The sequence below is a fragment of the Sphaerodactylus townsendi genome, linkage group LG14, assembly GCF_021028975.2.
Source record: "Sphaerodactylus townsendi isolate TG3544 linkage group LG14, MPM_Stown_v2.3, whole genome shotgun sequence".
NCBI classification, from domain to species: Eukaryota; Metazoa; Chordata; class Lepidosauria; order Squamata; family Sphaerodactylidae; genus Sphaerodactylus; species Sphaerodactylus townsendi.
Window position 1 is genome coordinate 10,292,229 of NC_059438.1, and position 22,480 is coordinate 10,314,708.

At 44.2% G+C, this 22,480-nt stretch overlaps 1 protein-coding gene across 1 annotated transcript in view; it reads right to left on the bottom strand.

Annotated features, from left to right (window-relative positions):
* Positions 1-21,366, bottom strand: part of PEPD (peptidase D) — a 189,581-nt gene extending 168,215 nt beyond the window's left edge. Inside the window, exons 1-3 of the mRNA XM_048515733.1 lie at positions 21,289-21,366; positions 8,303-8,486; positions 4,927-5,054 (exon numbers count right to left, since the gene is read on the bottom strand). Coding sequence (XP_048371690.1) covers positions 4,927-5,054; positions 8,303-8,486; positions 21,289-21,359 — 383 coding nt within the window. The 5' untranslated portion in view covers positions 21,360-21,366. The remainder of the gene's footprint in view (positions 1-4,926; positions 5,055-8,302; positions 8,487-21,288) is intronic.
* Between the last annotated feature and the right edge of the window lie 1,114 nt (positions 21,367-22,480).

A 22,480-nucleotide genomic window follows, 5' to 3' on the forward strand; every position in this document is an offset into this window, starting at 1 on the left:
TTGCTTACATATCTGGTCTATGAGCTTAATAAATGAATGATGATGATTTCATATATGCATGTTATTATTTTCCACTTTAGTATTAGATATAATTATTTCCTACTTTAGCATATACACGCTTATTTTCAATAAATATTTGTGTGCGTATAAAGTACCATCGAGCTGCAGTTGATTTATGGCAACCCAGTAGGCTTTCCAAGGCAAGACACTAACAGAGGCCATTGACTTCCTCTGCATAGTGACCACTGGTGTTCCATGGTGGTCTCCCATCCAAATATTAACCAGAGCCAACCCTGCTTAGCTTCTGAGATTTGACGAGATCAGGCTGACCTGGGCTATCCAGGTAGTTTCTTGAGGCAAAACAAACTTCCAGACTGCCTGGTTTGTCTAGCATTGTGTCCACTATATTACATCATCTTTCAAGCCCGGCTTTGCCTGCCACCATTCAACTGGACCTAGGCTAAATAGTATGAAAATCAGGGCCCTTCAGTAGTGGTACCCCCAGATGCAGAATATCTTCTTCTGTTGCATTTGGTGCCAGAAATGCAACAGGTCAGGCAAACATTTGTTTGCTCAGCCCCACTGTTGGTTCATTATTCCATCTGACACTGATAGGAGGAATGTAGAGGATTCGCCTTTCTTAGAGTCGGGAGAGCAGCACGGAGGTTTACAGTGTACCTTGGGAAAAAATTATTTGAAAATTTATTTTTGATCTATTTGAAATCCCTGTCCAATTCAGAGGTGGCATTGCTTTTTATGCGTGTGTTTCAACTACTTTCTATTGTTGAGATATCTGTGAATGTGTATGTGACATCTTTTTTGTTGTACGATTGTGCCCAGATTTATGTAGAGGCAAATTTGAAATGATTCTTGTTTTGATCCAAGGTATGATATAAACTAATTGTTGTGAGACTGTTTCCAAGTTGACCATCCATTGTTTGAAGATGGTGTAAGCATTTGTTGTAGAGGTGATCTCGGTTCATTATTAGCAGCTGTTGTTGTAGTTAATAGTTTGCTCCTCTGTTTTACCCACGTTATAACTAGATTCATAAGATCCCCCAAACCCATCCCACTCCACCTACTTTACCTAATTTTATCGTGCTTTTAACGTTTTTAATGCTGCTTTGTTAGATAATTTATACACTTGATTAATATTGTTAGTAGCGGGCATGGAAACTTTTTTCCCCAAATGTGTACAATTTTTTAATATTGATTTATAGTGTAATCTGGAGAGCCTTACTGCAGGGTGTGAGGGGGCGCAGGGCAGATATTTTCTCAAAGAAATACTACTCGATTTAATGAAAATGTAATTTTAGAAATGAAAAGTTTTCCCCAGAAAGTCGTTGTGGAAAATATGAAATACCCATAGATCAGCTCAGGCCTCACTACTAAAACGAATAGAAAGTCTGATCCATAAGTACACAAATTCCTGAAGGACAGAACTCACCAGGAAAGGTTTTAGGGTCCCCCCCCCCCCCAGTTCCTGGATTCGACTTTCATTTGCTGCATGACTCACAATCTCTGCCCCTTTTCACAGGTATTGTTTCAATAATCATTTTACATTACGTTAGTCTTTGGAGAGCCTGCTGGCTCGCCGACAAAAATGATCAGCTCAAAAAAACACGAAGCAGCTGGCGAGGCAAAGATAATTGCAATATTCATAATCAAATTTGTAATCTAGCACTACATCCATCTGTAAACAAGTTCTATTTTTTAAAAAAACACAGATAAATGATTTTCTAACACAGCACAGAGTGTGGCAAGGAAAAGAAAATTTTAACACCCCTACTGGCCATGAAGCAACATTTGAATAAACGGCTCCCTCTGCATGAAATTCTATAGCAAGAGGGGACATTTTATTGCTTCTGATATGTGAAAGAATTACTCATAAAGGCATCAGTTAAGAGGAAGTTAAATATTTCAAAGAGTTCCTTCGTTTAAAAAACAAAAACAAACTGGATCTAAGGAGAAAAGGAAAGAAAAGCCTGAATTCAGGAGATCTTTGTTCCTGACATTTTAAAACCCTTCATAAACTATGGCAAAACAGGTCGCAGGGGTTTTGTTTGGCTACAATGGTACCTCAAGTCGCCAATCTCCAGGTGAGCCCTGGCGATCTCTCAAAATGTTAGCTGATCTCCACAGCAAAAACATCCGTTGCTCTGGAGAAAATGGCTGCTTTGAAGCTAGACTGGATGGCATTATATTCTGCTGGGATCTCTGCCCTCCCCCAACCCCCCCTACCCCTACGAGATCTTCAGGAATTTCTCAGTTCAGAGCTGGCAACCCTAGTGGCACCCACTCTACAACAGGGCTCTGCAAATCCCAAGCACCTGTTTGACATGGCATTTAGGAATTCCACGGTGGCTTCTAGTATTTTCAGCAGTGATTTTATTGCAGTGTCTCTTGGCCATCCTCGGTTTGTACAAAGTTCATTTCCCATCAGAATGTGTTTTGCTGTATGACATGATAAAGCACGTTTCAAGATGTCTCTTGACTTTGTCCCTGAAATATCTCTTCCCCAAAACAAAGACTGCGTTCTGCTCCATTTGAGAAGATGCTGTAACCTTTGACTCTAAAGGGAACAGCCATTTGGATGGAACCCGCTAGCATTCTGCAGTAACTCACTCCCACAAAGTTCCTCTGTGATAGCCATTCTGTGATGGTGGCCAATACTAGTTTGCCAAATTCCAAAATGTTGGAATTCTACTGGCTTAACAAACCTTGGAAACGCTCTGATTTAGAACCACAACCAGAGCTTCCAAACATATACAGCAACGCTTGCCTGCTTCCATATTCCGTCTTTCATGCACACTCTTATCCAGAGGCGTACTGCCTGTAGGGACATGGAGTCACCCATGTCCCTGAGTGAATGCATTTTGATCATGTGGGGGGCACCAAGCGTGTGCCCCAGCTGCACACCACCATGCCCCACCCCCCGCTTCCCTGCAGGCCAGCTCAGGAGCCGGTCTGCAGGGAGGCAGGGGGACAGGGCTCAGTGGTGAGTAGCCGTAGTGCTCGCCTAGGCCGACTGCCGCTGAACCTCGCCCCCCAGCCTCCATGCAGGCTGGCTTTTGCCCTCCCCAGGTCCTGAGGTTGGTGGGGCTGAGAGAGTTTCCAGAGAACTGTGACTAGCTCAAGGTCACCCAGCAGGAATGTAGGAGTGCGGAAACACATCTGGTTCACCAGATAAGTCTCTGCCACTCAGGTGGAGGAGTGGGGAATCAAGGCCAGTTTCCAGATTAGAATCCATCTGCTCTTAACCACTACACCACGCTGGCTCTCATAGGTTGTATGATGCAAGTGTGAGTCAACCAGAAGCCAGAGTTTGTAAATTCAGGCTCATCTTTTTCTTTTCTTTTTTAACAGAATATTCCAGGTAAACAAAAGAAAAAGAATATGTATATTATTTTTTTTTGCAAAGGAAGAGAAGAGCCAGCACAACTCTTCAATGAGAATCCTCATGCAGAGATGGAAGCCCCCTGCCATATGGCCCGACGTAGCTCACTATGTGGGAATGGCTGCAACCATTCCTAGTTCCACAATTAGCACTTGAAGAAGAGTAATTGTTCTGATTAGAAGTCACCCAATCTGAAAGGAAGGTAAAATATTAAATTGCAAAACGATTCCGGGTTCTTAAAACCATGCAGAGGCCAAAACTGTACAACTGGTTAGGCACAGTCTAAACATTCAAAGAGAACAAGTGTGGGTCAAAGCTCCCGAGAGGCTGCAGAGGACTTTATTATAGAAGACAATAGAAACAAAAAGATTCAAAACAGGCAAGCCGACACTTTCGCACAACAAGAAGCACGGACAATATACCCCACTAATCTTTCCCTTCTCCCTAGACACAGTGTGAAACAGACTTCCCTCTGTGATACACCTCTGAACATGCCAGCCACAGATGCAGGCGAAACATTGGGAACAAGATCCACCAGACCACGGCCACACAGCCCGGAAAACCTACCACAACCAACTGTCAATATGCATAGCAATACATTCATGAATAGAGGATAAAGGGAAAATGATGATTAGATTAGCAGAAAAATGCCAAATTCACACAACTACTTTCTCCCACAAGGAATTATATTTACATGCATCCATGAGACCTCTATGGAGAAAAGACTCAAATAAGTACAGAGTCCCCACACCATTACAACAGTACGAGCTAGCCTGCCCTGCCCTCATTCCCCAGAAGGAAATCCCATTTTGATCGGCATCCTATTTAATTGAGAACAAGTGTGGTGTAGTGGTTAAGAGCAGGTGGATTCTAATCTAGAGAACCGGGTTTGATTCCCCACTCCTCCATCTGAATGGCAGAGGCTTATCTGGTGAACCAGATGTGTTTCCGCACTCCTACATTCCTGCTGGGTGACCTTGGGCTAGCCACAGTTCTTCAAAACTCTCTCAGTCCCCCCTTCCTCACGAGGTGTCTGTTGTGGGGAGAGGAAGGGAAAGGAGCGTGTAAGCCACCTTGAGTCTCCTTACAGGAAAGAAAGGTGGGGTATAAATCCAAACTCCTCCTCCTCCTCCCTCTGCACATTTTTTTCTCATCATTACCTGGGTGATGGTCAGACTGGAGAATTCAAACCCTGGTCCTCTCCCACCAAATCTTACTCTAACCCTTGAAACACTACAACATACTGACCATTCCCTCCCCCATATCTCACCTTGAAAGTTTTATTTCTTAAGTCACAGAAGCAGTTTATGTCACTGTTCACTAACAGGCAGACAGGAATATGCCAAACTAAGATCGTTTTTAATGTTCTTTACCTACCTTGAAGGTAAAGGTAGTGCCCTGCGCAAGCACCACATCATTGCTGACCAATGGGGTGACATCATATCACAATGCTTACTAGGCAGACTAAGTTTACAGAGTACAAAAAGAAAGCTCAGAGATGAATTCAGAAAAGCGAGAAGTCTACTTACTCCCCCATCCAAACAGCATAGCTTTCCGGGAGCCTCGGGATGAAGAGGATGGCATTTCCAGTGTCAACCTCAATTGCTCCAAAGCAGTCTGCCTCGATCACGCCAAACGACCAATGAAAGTACGATTCCTAGATAAAAAAGGAAAACAGCATTTCATCTCTCCAGTTTTTGGCTCTTCCCAAATATCATTTGGACAGAACATGCAAATGTTGGAAAGGATCCAAGCCCAACCACAAACCTGGCTGAACGGGGCAAAGCAATCCACCAGGTTTAGCAAAACCAAAAAAACACAAAACCTTCAGCAGTTTTTATTCCACTTCTTGAATACACAAACAAGCTGGAGCAGCCTTGGCGTAGTGGTTAAGAGCAGGTGCATTCTAATCTGGAGGAACCGGGTTTGATTCTCCGCTCTGCCGCTTGAGCTGTGGAGGCTTATCTGGGGAATTCAGATTAGCCTGTGCACTCCCACACACGCCAGCTGGGTGACCTTGGGCTAGTCACAGCTCTATGGAGCTCTCTCAGCCCCACCTACCTCACAGGGTGTTTGTTGTGAGGGGGAAGGGAAAGGAGTTTGTAAGCCTGTATGAGTCTCCTACAGGAGAGAAAGGGGGGGATATAAATCCAAACTCTTCTTCTTCTTTCCAAGTATCTGAATGGAATGTTTTACAAAGCCTGATCCTACAGAATGGTTTGGGGGCATTTATCAATTTGTTAAATGAAATGTGATCCATTGGCAAAAGACTGATCACCAGTGGCAACCCACGGATACCTGGCTGGCCCTTTATGCAATACTCCAACCAACAAGACAACCAGAGAATCCATGCTGCCCAGTCCTAGCAGAAGTGATACTGCCTCAAATTCGCCCATGTGCATTTCTGTGCTTTCACATAAGCTAAGCAAAATGAGGATTCTTGCACCCTTGAGGGCAGCACATACAGATCGGGATTTAATATCAACTTCTTATTTCACAGTATAAAACTGACCCATTGCTAACATGATTTTGAGACTAACTTAACCTAACCGGCTCTTAATTTTGCTGTCACTACAACTCTGTAAAGCTGCTTGGGCTGGCCCGAAGCCATCCACCAAAAGCAGAGATTTGAAACTAGGCAGAGGCGTAGTTACAATGGGGACATCTGCAGGCACCGCCACTGCAGTCACGTGTCGGGGGCAAGGCCAGGCGCAATTCAGGGTGTTTCAGGGGTGGGGCGGGAGGGGGCACACGGGCAGTTCATGCTCCAGGTGCAGTTTCCCCTCCTTTCGTCACTGAAACTAGATCTCCCAGATTCCAGTCAGACCACTCACTACATTGGGCCTCCATGGAAGCAACGGGGACATCTGGGGCGGCTCGCCCTGGTCACTGCCATTGCAGTCACGTGTCAGGGCAGGGGCGGGTGCATTTCGGGGTGTTTCAGGGGTGGGGCGGGAGGGGGTGCACAGGCAGTTCATGATCTGGGTGCTGTTTCCCCTCTCTTAGTCACTGAAACTGGGTCTCCCAGATTCCAGTCAGACCACTCTCTATGTTGGGCCTCCATGGAAGCCAGGCACTGGAGAGCAGTCTAGGATTTTGCCAAGAGTTAATATGTCTGAAATTCTAAAGTCTCAGGTAAATAGGTGATGGTACACATTTTATTAACTCCAGGGCAAAAGCTTGCGTGATGAGTTGTGTGATTTTCTGATTTCACAGGAGACATTCGAGTGGGTAAGAAATAGATCATTGTGTATTTTCAGTTTCGCTCCCTCATGCTGGCTCCTCATTCATCTCTTATTTTGGAATTTAATGTAGTTTGCCTTTAATGTAGTTTGCCTCTTTAATCAGAAAAGGCCGCAGATCTGCCAGGATCGTAGCCCAATGCTCCATCCAATAGGCATGCCTGTTGCACATTCAAAAGAAAATATTTTAAGTCATGTGTGCCGCTAAGTTGGATAATTTTTGCCCATTTTTTAATCTTTATCCACCTGTTTCTACCACAGTAGAAACAGACACCACCTTGAGCACATCCAGCCGAGAATATGGCCCAGAGAATCAATGAAATTCAAACCTCACCACTGCTTCTAAGATGTAAAAAAAGAGTTTCATCTCTTGCTCTTCAAACTGCCCTCACCGTGTTGCAAAGAACAAATGAAACAGACGTTTGAGAATGTTCTTATCATGGGACCTCTTATAACAGTTTTTAAAAGGGGTTGCCATGAATTCAAAGAGATCCATGCTATAGACTGGGAGCAGACTTGTTATTTTTCTGTGAGAAACTGGAACATATTTGAGAAAAGGATTTTCCCACATTCCCTGAGCTTATCTGTTTCTGCAGGAAGGGGGAAACCAGGAGGCCAAGAGAAATCATCCAGCAAATTAGGTGTATGCAGAGGCGTAGCTAGGGAAAATGGAGCCCGGTGCAAAACCTGAGTTTTGCTGCCTCCGCCGCCCCCCCCCCTTTGTGTTTTTTGTATTTTTTAGTGTTTTTTCAGTTTTTGGCCTGCAGGGGGGAAGTTTTGAGGCTAGAAGCATCAAAATTTCAGGGTATCTTCAGGAGACTCTCCTGATGATTCCAGCCAGGTTTGGTGAAGTTTGGTTCAGAGGGTCTAAAGTTATGGACTCTCACAGGTGTAGCCCCCAGCTCCCATTGGAAACAATGGGGGATGGGGGTACCCCCTTTGGGAGTCCTTAAAACTTGCCCAACCTTAGTCACAAGAATTGAGATAGCGTACGTGAAGCATTTTGGACATTCTCACTACCTGAAGAATCATTCCTTTTTTTATTAATAGTATAAATCACGGGAAACGTGTTCATTCCAAGGCACAGAATATATATTTTACCAAATTCAGGGTGAGGTGGGAAGTTCTGCTCTGTAGCGCAACTCAGCATCTCGAGCACGCTAATATTTTTCTCCAGCATGTTGTACTGGCAGCCGCCTATGGATCCGTGCCGTTACTGAGCAGCACACAGAAAGCTGTCTGCACAACAGAGGACCCCTCCCGGAGACTTACAAAGCAGATCAGTTGCTCTTTGCATGAGGGCAGAATTCTGGCATGTGCTATAAAACATATGAAATGTGACTTGAATTGCCACCATATAAGTTGACGAAGGCCAACGCTCAACGCCGACACGGCTGGAAGCTTTACGGTTTGATTCTGCTGCAACTACAGTTTTAGAAAGCATTAGATAACCCATAAAAAGAATCAGCATGCCGCCACGGCTGTCGGCTTTACGAAACGTGCGCACGCACTTTGTTTAATGCTTTCTGGATCACAGAACCGGGGGGGGGGGGGCGGGCGGGGGAATAAGCCAGCCAGCGACATCTGAACCAACTGTTGACTCTTCCCTATCAAAAGACCTACTGAAAAAATAAGCAGGGTGGCTGTTATCTCTTAAGCTTACCTGGCGGAAGAGGACACCAGTATCAGTACAGTATCTATTGGTCTGTGCTCCGCCCTGCAGAAGGACAATGGACTTCTGGGGCACGTCGCTCTTGGCTCTCAGCCGATTGCACAGACGGGTTCTGTTCAGGGCAAAAAGCGCAAGCGGAACTTTCAAGGTTTCGTTCCCCAGCCAAAAGAAGGTTCTAGAAAAGTGGCAGGAAGGGGAGAGAGACAAATTACTATTCCCATTCAAAATAACATTTTCTGAACAACCACGTAACTTACAAACTTGACATCTTCCTCAACTTGTGAACGGGCTGTTGAGAGCAAATGCAAGGGGCGGGGGGGGGGGGGGGTTGGAGAGAGGAGAGTAAAAGGCCACACAGATGAGGAGACACCAATATTCAACAGATACGGTGCAAACTTCAGAAAAAGGAATTGTTTAGGAGCAAAATTTTATAAAGAGCTGTATTACAGGGGACCAGTTCAAGAGATGTTTCAAAGAAGGGAATGGGTTTGTGGATCTTATCATTTATTTTTATTTTTGTTTATTATTGGATTTAGGAACCGCCCACCCCCGGAGGGCTCTGGGCAGTGTACAGCAGAACACAAAATACAATAATATATATAAATTAAAACTCAAACAAACTCTATACATAGCAGCAGTCCATTTTGAATAAAACATAATATAAAATAGAACAAGATGGTGCAAGATGGTGGCGCCCGGTCCTAAGGCCAGGAGGGGACAGGCGATGCTGAAAAGATGTTATATCAAGTGTACCAAACGTCATGGCACACAGCACAGGGCATCCGGGGGAGAGACTCCAATCCACTGCCAGCCTCCCCAAAGGCCCGGTGGAACAGTACGGTTTTACAGGCCCTGTGGAATTCACCAATGTCCAATTACTGGGTAGTATGCCTTACCTTGTGGCTCTATGCATTACTTTGTTCTCAGTACACTGTATTTCTACTTCTGCAATACCATTTACTGGTGGTTTAACCTGTTATGTTTAATACTTATGCTCTGTTCAGATTTCTACAATCCCAGCCCCATTGATATTACTCATTATATGGTTCATCCACTTACACTATTTATTTATTTAGAAAATTTCCACCCATCCTTCACAAACACAATCCTTCAAATTTCTACCCATCCTTCAAATACATCTCAACGTTACATAAAAAATCAACATAAACATATAAAATATTTCCTAAAAACATACCTAAGAACAATCCGAACCAATACACCAACCCCCCCACCCCCCGAGGAGGGCAAGTTCCAAAAAGATAGCATTCTGAGGGTAAAATGCATAAATGCCTTAACAGTCCAGGTGCTCGGGAGCAACAGCCGCAGAAGGCCATTGCTTTCACATCCTGCATGTGAGCTCCCAAAGGCACCTGGTGGGCCACTGCGAGTAGCAGAGAGCTGGACTAGATGGACTTTGGTCTGATCCAGCTGGCTTGTTCTTATGTTCTTATAAATCAGTAAAATGCCCAGGTGAAAATGGAAGACTTAATCAAGCAATGAAAGATGTATAATGTTGGCACTTGTTGGATCTCTAATGGGATGGCATTCCATACAGTGGGGGCCCTCCACGCAGCCCCCTCACCTCAGAGGAAGAAGGGATCATCAGCAAACCCCCCTTCCCTCACTGTAAACTCAGCACCTGGGCCGGTCTATATGGCAGGTACTTCTGCAGGTCATCTGGTCCCAGGCCACTTGGGGCTTCATAGGCCATAACCAACACCTTAAATTGAACCCAGTAGCGAACCGGGAGCCAGTGCAGATCCTTTGGTCCTGGAGTTACACGTGCATGACCTGGGGAGTCAGCAGCGGAGCTACACCCTGCTGCATCAATTCCAGCTTCCAGGCTGTCTTCAAGGATAGCCCCACATAGAGCACGTTACAGTAGTCTGACTTGGAGGTTACCAGAGCTTGGACAACTGTAGCCAGGTCTTTTGGGTCCAGACATGGGCAGAGCTACTGAACCAGCCAGAGACTACGGCCCCCTTCCGCGCATGCAGAATAAGGCACTTTCAATCCACTTTCACAACTGTTTGCAAGTGGATTTTGCTATTCCACACACCTCCAAAGTCCATCAAAAGTCGATTGGGAGCAAATTCTGCATTATTCTGCATGTGCAGAAGGGGCCTATGTTAGGCTATGTAAGCCTTGAGTCTCAGTGAGAAAGGCAGGCTACGAGAAGTGAAGACAAAAGAAAGAAAATAAGACTCAAGAGTTTGAGTTCACCGAACACCCTCATCAGATGGGAGACTTCAAAGAAAGGCGGGGGGAGATGTTTCCCAGGGACAACGTGGCATCATGTCTCATGCTCCACAAATCCCTTTGATTGAGCACTCTCAGAACAACCCCACAAGGATCATGCCCGTCTTCCCAAAATCCCTCTGCTTTTGTGAGACTGAGGGAGATGGGATGTGCTGGGGACAGCAGTGGTTCCCTAGCCCGGGCCCAGCTTCAGAAAAGGGACCAGAGAAAAGAACTGAATGACCCCAGAGAAGGAGCAGTGGAAACCAGCCTTCAGGCCCCACCCATTTCCTAAAAACACCTGGTGAGTGCCAGAAAAGGTGTTGGTGGGCCCCGCACCGCTGACCTAAATGAATAAATAAATAGAACCACTTATTTTGCATAAATTATTCGTCTATTTTTAAAACAGCTTTGCATGATTTGTTCCGCTTCTGCAAGCGGCCAAAAGAATGCGAAACTATGCAGATTTACCAAGGCAGCTGCTTGACCGAGCAGCAGCAAAGCTAAATTGAAAACCAGGAAACATTCCTCTGAGATCAACATGCTCTGACCAGTTTTCACTGTTCATCCACTTCGAAAAGGGCCCAAACAGCAGCCAGGGCTGCCTGTGGAGAGGGGGCCCCTCATGCTGTGTCCATGGAATGCAATTTTTAAATGGTTTTGCGGTTCAGATTGTGGCCTCCAGCAAGCTCCCATGGCAGAGTGGGGGTTAGAACTTGTGTTTCCCAGATCCTAGCCGACACTTCAACCGCTATACAAGCTTCACTTCTATTGCAAACAGCATTGGGGGAGGGCTGTCAGGAGATCAAATGGGCCACGCTATTCTGACACCTTTGATTTTTGGCCCTGGAATTCCCATGATGAAGCTGGTAGCCAATATTGAGAATCCTAGTCTTATCTTCTGATGAGTTTTTGGCCATCACAAAGGGACCGAGATATGGACATGCGAATCCCTTTATCAAGCAACATCCAGCCAAGAGTTTTTTATATTTGGTTTGGTTCGGGGTCATATGGAGGCAAGGGCGTATCACTCAAGGGGTCATATGGGGTCAAATGTCCCTGGGCTGCGGCCATTTAGTCACCCCTTTTCCATCCCCCCCCCCCCCGGTTCATAATGTGATGGATTTTGAGATGACCTGGTGCAAAAAGACTTTGTTTGGTTGTGGTGGGGGAGGGCTGCCACCCATTTGGGAGGGGTGGGGGGGCTCAGATTTTGCATCAGGCTACATTTTCCCTAGATACACCTCTGTAAGGAGGGAGGGAAGATGGAACCTGCTCATGGACCAACAGTGGCTCTACACAACCCCATCTGTAGGAGCCACCCAACTGTCTCACTTTTGACTAATTCGGTAGAACTTTTCAGAGCGTGGTCTTAAGACCATCACGCATCCAATCAAAAGCCCAGCTACACTGGCGATGCTGTCGGCTGCGCACTGTTGCTATGCTCAACCGTTACTAAGACAAAGAAATATATATATATATATATCAACTCGCATTAACCTGAGCACGCTCAGCAAGATGTTCCCTCATGTATTAATTATTATACGGCTTTCCTGGAAAGCTGCAAGCCTGAAAGCTAACCTTTGCTTTTATAGCTGCAGAGAGCAAACTTCAGTGCGACTTCAGCGTCAGAAGTCCAAACCGGAGCACAAAGGAACGAATAATCTATAGAACTTTGATACAATTTTGTGAAGCTAAAGATCAAACTGCTTAGATATGCAACAGCTTCAGGTCATGGTTTGTTTTTGCTTCTTTAAAAAAAAAAGGCTATATTTCAGCAAAGTAGCAACACAACGCAAGACACAGACCAAAATAATCACCTAAGTTAGTACTCGAATCTGCTTGTTTTTACTTTTCACTTTTTGCTTTTTTGAGGGTGAGACCATGACTCAGGGCAGAACGGCTGCTTTATTTGCAAAAAAAAATTTATATAAAAGTTTTTATTGCTTTTATCTTTAACACAACATTAAACCATAAACAAATAGAGTAGTGAGTAAATGATTAACATTATATAATTATCATGCAAACTGACATACTAACATGATCAGCGAACAGTAACAAAATTGACAAGCATAGCATATAGATGACAATTGAATTTACCAGTATAACATAGAGACACTTCGTGTTGAACAAGTGACATCGATTATATTCTTGTAGTTAACTAATTATAAATAGCTGCTTTATTTAAAACATCTGTATGCCACTTTTCCAACCAATTTAGGATCCCCAAGGTGGCACTCACAACATTAAAATACAAATAAATACATAGAAGATATTTTAAAACAATTAAATAAAACAGGTTAATACCTAACACACAAACAGGGTTGATGAGAGGGGACACCAAATGAAACTAAAAAGTCTTCACTCAGGCCCCTTCCGCACATGCAGAACAATGCACATTCAATCCACTTTCAATGCATTTTGCAGATGGATTTTACTGTGCGGAATAGCAAAACCCACATGCAAACAACTGTGAAAGTGTTTTGAAAGTGCATTATTTTGCGTGTGCGGAAAGGGTCTCACTGGTGGAAGACAACGATAGAGGGAGACAGACAAGTTTTCCTGGGGAGGGAGTTCCAGACTTGGGCTGCACAACCCAGAGGCCCTTTCTCAGGTTGTAACTTGCCTAACCTCAGATGATAGAGGCAACTCGGTGTAACAGTGTAAGAACTCCTGACTTCTTTTGTGCAGACATTATTTTGCACTGTAAGCCTTCTTGACTAGGATGAGAGGAACTGGGCGAATAAAAAGACATCAAAGAAATAAACGAACAGGCTCCTTAAGCCCTTTTCCCCCAGTGTGAACAGCAAGAGAGTCCTTCCTTAAATCACCTCTGCCAGCCACCACCATTCCTGTGAGCAGGTAGCTCAGAAGAAGAGCACAGTCAGCATCGCTTCCCATGCACTTTGGGGGGAAAAATCTTTGCTGGACTTTAAGCTGGGGCAAAAGTGGCAGAGTAGTACACTATTGCCAAGAAGGCCCTTGAAACAAGGTGTGCCGGGGCCTCTGGTGACTCTCCTTACTGAAAAAGAACAGAATCCAGTTAAGGGTGATGGAAAACTGTTAGCTAATGGGCAATTTCTTGCCAAACCAACCAGCTTAAAGCTGCTAAGTCTACATACTGTATGAAATATCCAAAGAACAGAACATATTCTGGAACATCTATGAGTCAGTATAAACATCTTGTATATGAGAGTTAGTGAAACAGCAAATGATTGTGATGCAAGTAGAATTAAAGTGTGCTGATGCATGCTGTAAGATCCTGATGTCAAAGTGTCTACATAGGCTTATATTTTTGCCTATAAAGTTGCCAGCATCTTGAACTTTTCTTAGCAATAGATACTGTGTTTCCCTGAAAATAAGACAGGGTCTTATATTAATTTTTTGCTCCAAAAGATCCATTAGGGCTTATTTTCAGGGGATGTCTTTTTCCCCCCAGGACTTTGTGCGCCCCGCATGAACAGATCAGCTGCACCAGGGAATCTGCAACTAGGGCCGTGTAACGATGGCTCAGTTGAATCTCTGGCCCACCAATTATTAGACTGTCTCAGATTCAAGGAAATCAGATCTAAGTTTGTGAATCTTACTCCTTTACATTTACCCCATCTCCCCGATTTAATTAGATTACACTACTTGTTGGACAATCCTGATCCTTCTCTCTGTATGATACTGGCAGACTTTCTCCTGGAAATTTCTAAACACCAGTAGATTTCCTTCGACCTAACATTTATTTCCTGTATTGTATATGCTTTTTAAATCCGTTTTTTTAATTATGTTGTACTGTTGTCTATGCCAATAAAGGCTTGCTGCTGCTGCAACTAGGGCTTATTTTTGGAGTAAGGCTTATATTTCAAACATCTTCAAAAAATCACAAAAAGTCATGCTAGGTCTTATTTTGGGGGTAGGTCTTATTTTCGGGGAAACAGGGTACTTTCCTTGATCATGATCAGTAAAGAAATCCAAATAAAGAAATACTCCAATTGTTAACAGTGGTTGCACCCCTTCTTTGAAACCAGTGAAAAAATTTTTTCTCCATCATGGCCTTCCAGAGCATTCCCAGAGTTCACCTGACAACACAGTAATCAGGCTAGATTATCTCCCTGCCCCTTTTCATGACTGGGTATGAATCACAGATATCCACAGCTTGTTAAAACAAGCTCTGCAATCTTGTTTTATTGCAGTTAATTGTTATGTCCTAGGCTGCCCTGAGCCTCAGAACAAAAGGCAGATTATAAATGGACTCAATCACTTAAAAGTACAATTGAACAAGGATCATATCTGTTTAAAATTGCAAATTATAGCAAGGGTGTTTTTTTTAATGATCTGGTGTAAAATACAACCTGAGTGTATAAAACAAATACTGTAAAATACAGATGGAGGCTCGGTTTATCATTTTAAACCATGGTTAGTTTGCAGAACTAATGACCACACGATGATCAGATGAACACACAAATCTTTTGTGCCTTTGCTCTCTAGCCAAGGTGTGTACAAACAATCCATGTTTGTACATCACATGAAATCACAGTTAAGACTTAAGTGAGGTTAATAAACCCGCTTCACACCATGGTTTCTGATCCTGCTTTGACAATCCCTAACCCCTGTTAATGGAATGGCCCACGGTCAGCCAAATAATCACACAATTCATGGTTGGCATCCACCATGGCTTCACACAGCGTCTGATCTAAGATCTCTTAAAAGAGTGAAAATCAACAAGATCCAGATCTCTTGAACCATGGGATTCTGCAAAACATATCACCTGCATATCCGGATTATGCTTGTAAAATGAATTTGCTTCATTTAAGACTTTTAAATAGCAGTTAATTGCAATAACTGACTAGCAAGCATGCTTTTTCAGGAAACGTGTGGATTTTAAAGTGAATTACCTAATTTAAAATAATTTCCATTTAAAACCCAGTCATCTCAATGAACAACACTTCAGCACCCAGTGTTCCTGACCAAGGCGATGGTGCAACTCCAAAGAGGTTCAGCCTTCATTCCCAAATCTTACTTTGAATTAAGTATTCTGGATTTGCTGTTCCTCCAAAATGATTTAGCATTGCTTTGCAGGCCACAGCAAACAAGTTTAAACATCTGCCTGCTCAAACTGCACCCTGTAACGCCCTGGTTTGTCTCTTCCAACAGAAACTCCCCTGACCACTGGCAGAGCAAGCAGAAGAGGAAAAGAGGAGTTTAGAGGGCATTGGGAGAGATGGATGTGGCGAAGGGCAAAAAGCAGACGCATCCCAACTCAGATCCTTAGCCTACCCAGGGCAGTATTGCCTATTTTGACTGGCAGTGGCTTTCAGGAGAAGCCTCCACCATCTCTTTCTATTTGAACTTTTTAAACTGAGATGCCAGAGATCAAGTCTGGGACCTTCTGCATGCAAAGATTGGGGGGTTCTAGGTCTGAGCCCCGGCCCTTTTGTCACAAACTCGATCAGCAATCTTAAGCAAGCTGATCTCTCAGCCAGAATTCTGCCATCTGCAACATGGCCCATCTCACAGGATTACTGTAAAGATAAATGAGAATTACAGGAGGAGGAGGAGAAGTTTGGATTTATATCCCCCCTTCTCTCCTGTAGGAGACTTAAAGGGCCTTACATACTCCTTTCCCTTCCCCCCTCACAACAAACATGGATGGGGCTGAGAGAGCTCCGAAGAACTGTGACTAGCCCAAGGTCACCCAGCTGGCATGTGGGAGTGCACAAGCTAATCTGAATCCCCCAGATAAGCCTCCACAGCTCAGGCGGCAGAGCGGGGAACCAAACCTGGTTCCTCCAGATTAGAATGCACCTGCTCTTAACCACTACACCACTGCTGCTCTCCAGTAGTAGATTGACCCCCTCAACTGCTGGTATATTCATGTGAGGTATTTTATTTTCCTTCTTATGCAATTAAGTGGCTTCCACACCAACAAACCATCTATCTTCTCCTCCCTATAGGGCCTGCGAAGGAATTAAACCAGGGAAATATTTGTCCTGAAGTCCAAGGTAGGAATAGGACTATACAGCATGATAATTTCTTCTTCTAAAGGTTCATACCTTGAGATCTCTAAAGCACAGCAGGGGCCAGGGAACTGTTTTTCCAGAAGTCTATTCACCCCACCACCACCCCATACTCTTTGCTGAGAGCTTTGTAAATCCCACAGCATGAAATCCCATAGACCTCTCTGCAGTCCTGTTATTTTGCAGCTGGTTCTAAGAGTAAAGAACATTAAGGTCAACACACTAAGAAGCTAAGTTCTGTCATGCCCAAACTCAGATCCCCTTAATCAAAAGCAGAAAGGACCTCACTCAGATAAGGAAGGACATCTTTCGCCTAGATAACAGTGGGAGATTTTTAAACTTTCAGCACCAAGTTTTGCCACAGCACAAAGACAGCTCACCGCACAAAGAGGGAAAAGATTATTGCATTTCCAATAGGACTTGGAATGTCTGTAAGTCACTTTGAGAACGTGTTTGCAATAGAAAGGCAACTAAGAAGTTTATTAAATATATGAAAATAGGTCACTAAAGCAGAAAGCAATTGCTCACGTGGAAACTTGAACATTTGGAAGACACATAATTCCACGGCTCTGCTTCCAAAGTGACATTTGGATAGCTGACGCCCAATTTTTTCAGGCTGTGTGTAGCTTTGATTGTTTCTCATTTCCCTCCTCCATTCACCTCCCGCCTTTCCAAGCAGTGACTCAAATCTAAGTCAGACTGAAGTATCTCTGCCCAAGAATACATTGCAGCAAGCTTCATCTTCCCAGGGGAGGGTCTCTCAAATGTACTCCACTAATGCCCTGATTCAAAACCTCCCCACCCTGGTGTACTTGGAAATGCAGGGTGGTGGGCAGACAGATCAGTGCACTGTTTGGTCCCAGCTGAAGTTCCAGTGGTTTAACTTTGATGGCATGCTGAGCTTGGAGAGTCCAGATCCAGAATATCCGAGGAGAGGGAGCAGCCTGAAAGGGTCCCCTATGCTTCTGCCCGGGTTGAAGGGGCTCCAAACCAAGTGCACTCTTTCATTCCTCTATTCCAGGGGTCTGCAACCTGCGGCTCTCCAGATGTTCCTGGACTACAATTCCCATCAGCCCAATTGGCCATGCTGGCAGGGGCTGATGGGAATTGTAGTCCAGGAACATCTGGAGAGCCGCAGGTTGCAGACCCCTGCTCTATTCTCACAACAATCCTGTGAAGTAGATCAAGTTGAAAGAATGCAAGTGGCCCAAGGGTGCCCAGCGAACTTCCATGGCAGAGCAGCGAGTCAAATCTAGGTCTCCCAGATCCTAGTCCAGTGGTGGCGAACCTTTGGCACTCCAGATGTTACAATTCCCATCAGCCCCTGCCAGCATGGTCAATTGGCCATGCTGGCAGGGGCTGATGGGAATTGTAGTCCATAACATCTGGAGTGCCAAAGGTTCGTCACCACGGTCCTAGTCCGACACTCTAACCAGCACACCACACTGGCCCTCAAGCAAACTAACTAAAATGCTAAAGAATCTCAAAGGTTCCTGTTCTTGGATGGAGCAAAGAAATTGACAGCAGTGAATACTTGAAGCTGCCTTACACCGAATCAGGCCCTTGGACCATTCAAGTCAGTATGGTCTACTCCAGTGGTTCTCAACCTGTGGGTCGGGACCACTTTGGGGGTCAAAAGACCCTTTCACAGGGGTTGCCTAAGACTCTCTGCATCAGTGTTCTCCATCTGTAAAATGGATAAATGTTAGGGTTGGGGGTCACCACAACATGAAGAACTGTATCAAAGGGTCACGGCATTAGGAAGGTTGAAAAGTACTGGTCTACTCTGACTGGCAGTGGCTCTCCAGGGCCTCAGATAGAGATCTTTCACATCACCTACAAGAGCCAGTGTGGTGTAGTGATTAACAGCAGTGGACTATCATCATCAATTTAATTTGTACCACGCCCTATCCCCGAAGAGTTCAGGGCCGCTTACAACATAAGTAAATAAAATACATTATAACATTATGTCTAGTACATACATAAGACTAAAATAAAGTCAAATTTCAGGTGGTGACTTAACACTACAAACCTAACAATATACTAATAGTAATAACAGCAGCACTATATTCAAACTAGATCTAGACTATCAAAAACATTAACAGCAAAAACAGTATATTAACAGTATAGTAATAATGGCATAGTCATCAGCATATCAGAACATCAATATATAAACAATACCAAATAGTAATATATCAGTACATTCACAACATATATTTTCCAATGTATCAATACATACTACATAAAATTAACATTATCAATACATAATTCCATAACATTAACAGTAATACTTAACTCTAACATTAACAATAAAACAAAACCTACAACCTTGTTACTCTAGTCACAGTTCCCCTGGAACGCTCTCAACCCACACAGTGGTAGGCAATGGAAAACCACCTCTGAACCTCTCTTGCCACAAAAATCCTAAGGGCAGTGGTAGGATTCAGAAGGTTCGCACCACTTTGGCAGAACCGGTTGTTAAAATGGTGCTTGTAAACAATCACTTGTTAAATGATTTGAATCCAACCACTGGAACTGGTTGTTAAATGATTTGAATCCCACCACACTGCCTAAGGGGTCACCATAAGTCAGTGGTTGACTTGACAGCGCACACAAACACTGCCACATACTTTGGTGGAGCCAAAACAAGGGGAAGGGAAGAAAGATGCCACTGCAAGACAAAAAGGTAATAAAAGAAGCCAGACCAATGATAACGGATGAAATTTATTATGCTGATATGTCTCTTTCCCTTTCTCCCCCAAATCAAGATGGTAGCCAGTCACAGTTTCATTATGGAGATTCCAAAGGGTTTGATTTATCAGATGGGAAAGATCTTGGATATACACAGGGAAAAGTTAGATACAACAAGAAAAACAGGAGTGACAAACTTAAGAAAGTTATGCCTGCCAGAATAGAAGAACCAGATCGGTCCCTTAACTCTGAAAGGCTTACTCCACAGCAGTACAGAACACTTCCCCATCAGTGCTTTACAAGTGAACATCAGGACAGTTGCATAATGTGCTACACCCAGGATCACTGCAGGCTGCTCACCTAATCTACTACCTCTGCTGTCACCCTCTAACAACAGGGCTTCAGTTGGGAAGCAGGAAACTGACATACTTTGCAGGAAACTGACACACTTTGCTTCAGAAGCCCAGAAGTCTGTTTAAACCTTAAGAGAAGCTGTCACTCAAACCAAGTTTACAAAAACTGGCAAGAAGTGACAGGAAGGATAGAATGAAAATGATGCTGGGGCATATAGTATCCACCCAGACACTCTGATCAAGACACACCCTGTTTAATCATACTGTCAAGAGACCTTGGTAGAGAGAGAGTTGTAACATGACAACTCCGAGCAAGCGTGCATGCGTAACAACTTTTTCAAAAGTCCCCCCAAATGTCTCCCCCAAAGATGCTACAGGAACAGCTGATGCAATTAAGATCACATTTCACACACAAACCAGGGAAAACAGTGCTTTATTCCACTGCTGTTGGTGCGTTGCAAAGGATCTTGTCTTCAGGAGAGTTTTTAGACAGGTCAGTTTTGCTTGCAAGACCATTTTATGTGCTTCTTACTGTTGAGTTCCAGTGTGGTGTAGAAGTTTACCGTAGAGAATTGGACCAGAATCTGGAGTCATAACATCACATCCTAGCTCACCTAGAGACTCAGCGTGGTGTAGTGGTTAAGAGAAGGTGGACTCTAATCTGGAGAACTGGGTTTGATTCTCCACTCCTCCACCTGAGTGGCAAAGGCTTATCTGGTGAACCAGGTGTATTTCCGCACTCCAACATTCCTGCTGGGTGACCTTGGGCTAGTCACAGTTCTCCTGGAACTCTCTCAGCCCCACTTGCCTCACAAGGTGTCTGTTTTAGGGAGATGAACGGAAAGGAGTTTGTAAGCCCCTTTGAGTCTCCTTATAGTAGTGAAAGGGGGATATAAATTGAAACACTTCTTCCATTCAGCCAGGGGAGGAGATACCAAAAAAGAAAATTATGTCTAAACCACCACTCTGTTCTCATATCACCAGTCGTTACACTGGGGTGCACCCTTGTTAAATACTGCTTCACTACCTTCTAATGCTGAGTGTGTCAGTACGCTGCTCACAGCAGTATCTGAGGTTTGTTTAAAGGAGGAAACTGATCAAAGCTTACTAGAATCCCACAGCCGGACACCTTGAGTTCTGGCTATTTAAAATGTTAATTGTAAGGTTCACATAAAGTTGCCTTATACTGGACCAGGCCATCGGCTACAACGTGTAGCAGCTCTTTGGGGTCTTGGGAAGAGGATCTTCACATCACTCATTGACTGATCCTTTTAGTTGTGCCAGAGACTCAAAGGAGGTGGTCTTTGCATGTAAAGCAAATGGTCAGCATTTATTCCACTGACGAGAATAGACCACAACACACCAGCTTTGGCTCTCACAGGCACGAAACGATCTCATACCCCACCCCACCTTCTCAGCTAACCCTGAAAGATTAGTGGTCAGCCAAGGAACCTTCTGCATGCAAATCACCGCCCCGCAGCGTTTACTGGAAGAGCAGCATGTTGGGTCCATACGTGTGCATCGGCATTCACGTGCACCGGAGCCACGGTGCTTCTGCACCTAAGTTCTGAACACGCAGGAAAGGATCCCCAGTGCCCGTGCGCAAAGGAGACGCGCCACAAGCAGGGAAGAGAAACAGCGAGCGCCTGTCCGCTCCCTGGGACAGCGCCTGCCTCCCGCCCCAGCTTACCCTTCGGACGCAGCCATCTTGTCTCGCTGGCTTCGCTCGGTCATATGATCACAGCTGGGCTCGCCAGCCATTTATGTGAGAGAATGGATGGGGAGGGCGGAGCCTGGTTGCTCCTGGCAACGGGAAGCGGGCGCGCCTCTCCCAGCTGCTAGTCTTTGTGGGGTTGGGGAGGTGGCCGAGGGTCATTGCAGAGTTGCTGGGCCAAGGGGGAAAGGAGCGTGGGAGAGGCGGCCGAGGGTTGCAAAGGGCAGTCGTGCAATGCCTATCATCTTATTTATAGCCATATCATATTACATAAGATAACATGCTATCGATAATAATATAACATCTGCATAATATATAACATAACATTTGTGCAATATAGTATAACATCTATATAATATAATGTAACTATTTATTTATTTATTTGGATTTATATCCTGCCCTATAATATAACACACACACACACACTAGCCATAACATATTACAGTTCACATTTCCCAAGAATACCACAAGTGACAGGTGCAGACAAGAAGACTGGCAAATCTTTTTTTTTCCTTACACCCCTCCAAATGTAAAAGTTTTTGGGGGCTCAAAAGCTTGCATGGTATGTTGTTTAGATATTTTAATCTCTGTTTTTGTTTGTTATTTATTAGATTTTTTTAACCCACTTTCCCCTGTGGTAACAGGCTCAGGGTGGATTACTGTACATCAGTGCTAATAAAACCATATGATGATAAATTCCAGGTGCCTTAAAATGCTATCCCAAAAAGGTTGGAACAGGCTAAAACGAAACACCCTATTTCTATAAAGATATTCTATTCTTTTTTCTTCTTCCCAAGAATACCACAGAATGCAAGCTACTATGGGTGCAGACAAGAGGACGGTCAGATCTTTTCTTCCCCTCCTTTTTTCCTTACACCCAGCCAGATGTAAAGTTCTTCAGGACACAGATGCTTGCAGTGTGTGCTGTTGTTAGTTAGGTATTTTTATCCTGCTGTATTTATTAGATTCCTAACCCACTGTCCCTTGTTCTAACAGGCTCAGAGCAGCTTGAATAATTTCCATTAAAATCATATAACAATTAAATCAGAACACCTTAAGATGCTATCTCATGGAGGATGGAACTGACTAAGACTAAGCATCCTACCTATACAGCCATATTAAACAAAAACCAAGGGGGAGGGTGGAAACCGAGGGGAAATGGGAGGGA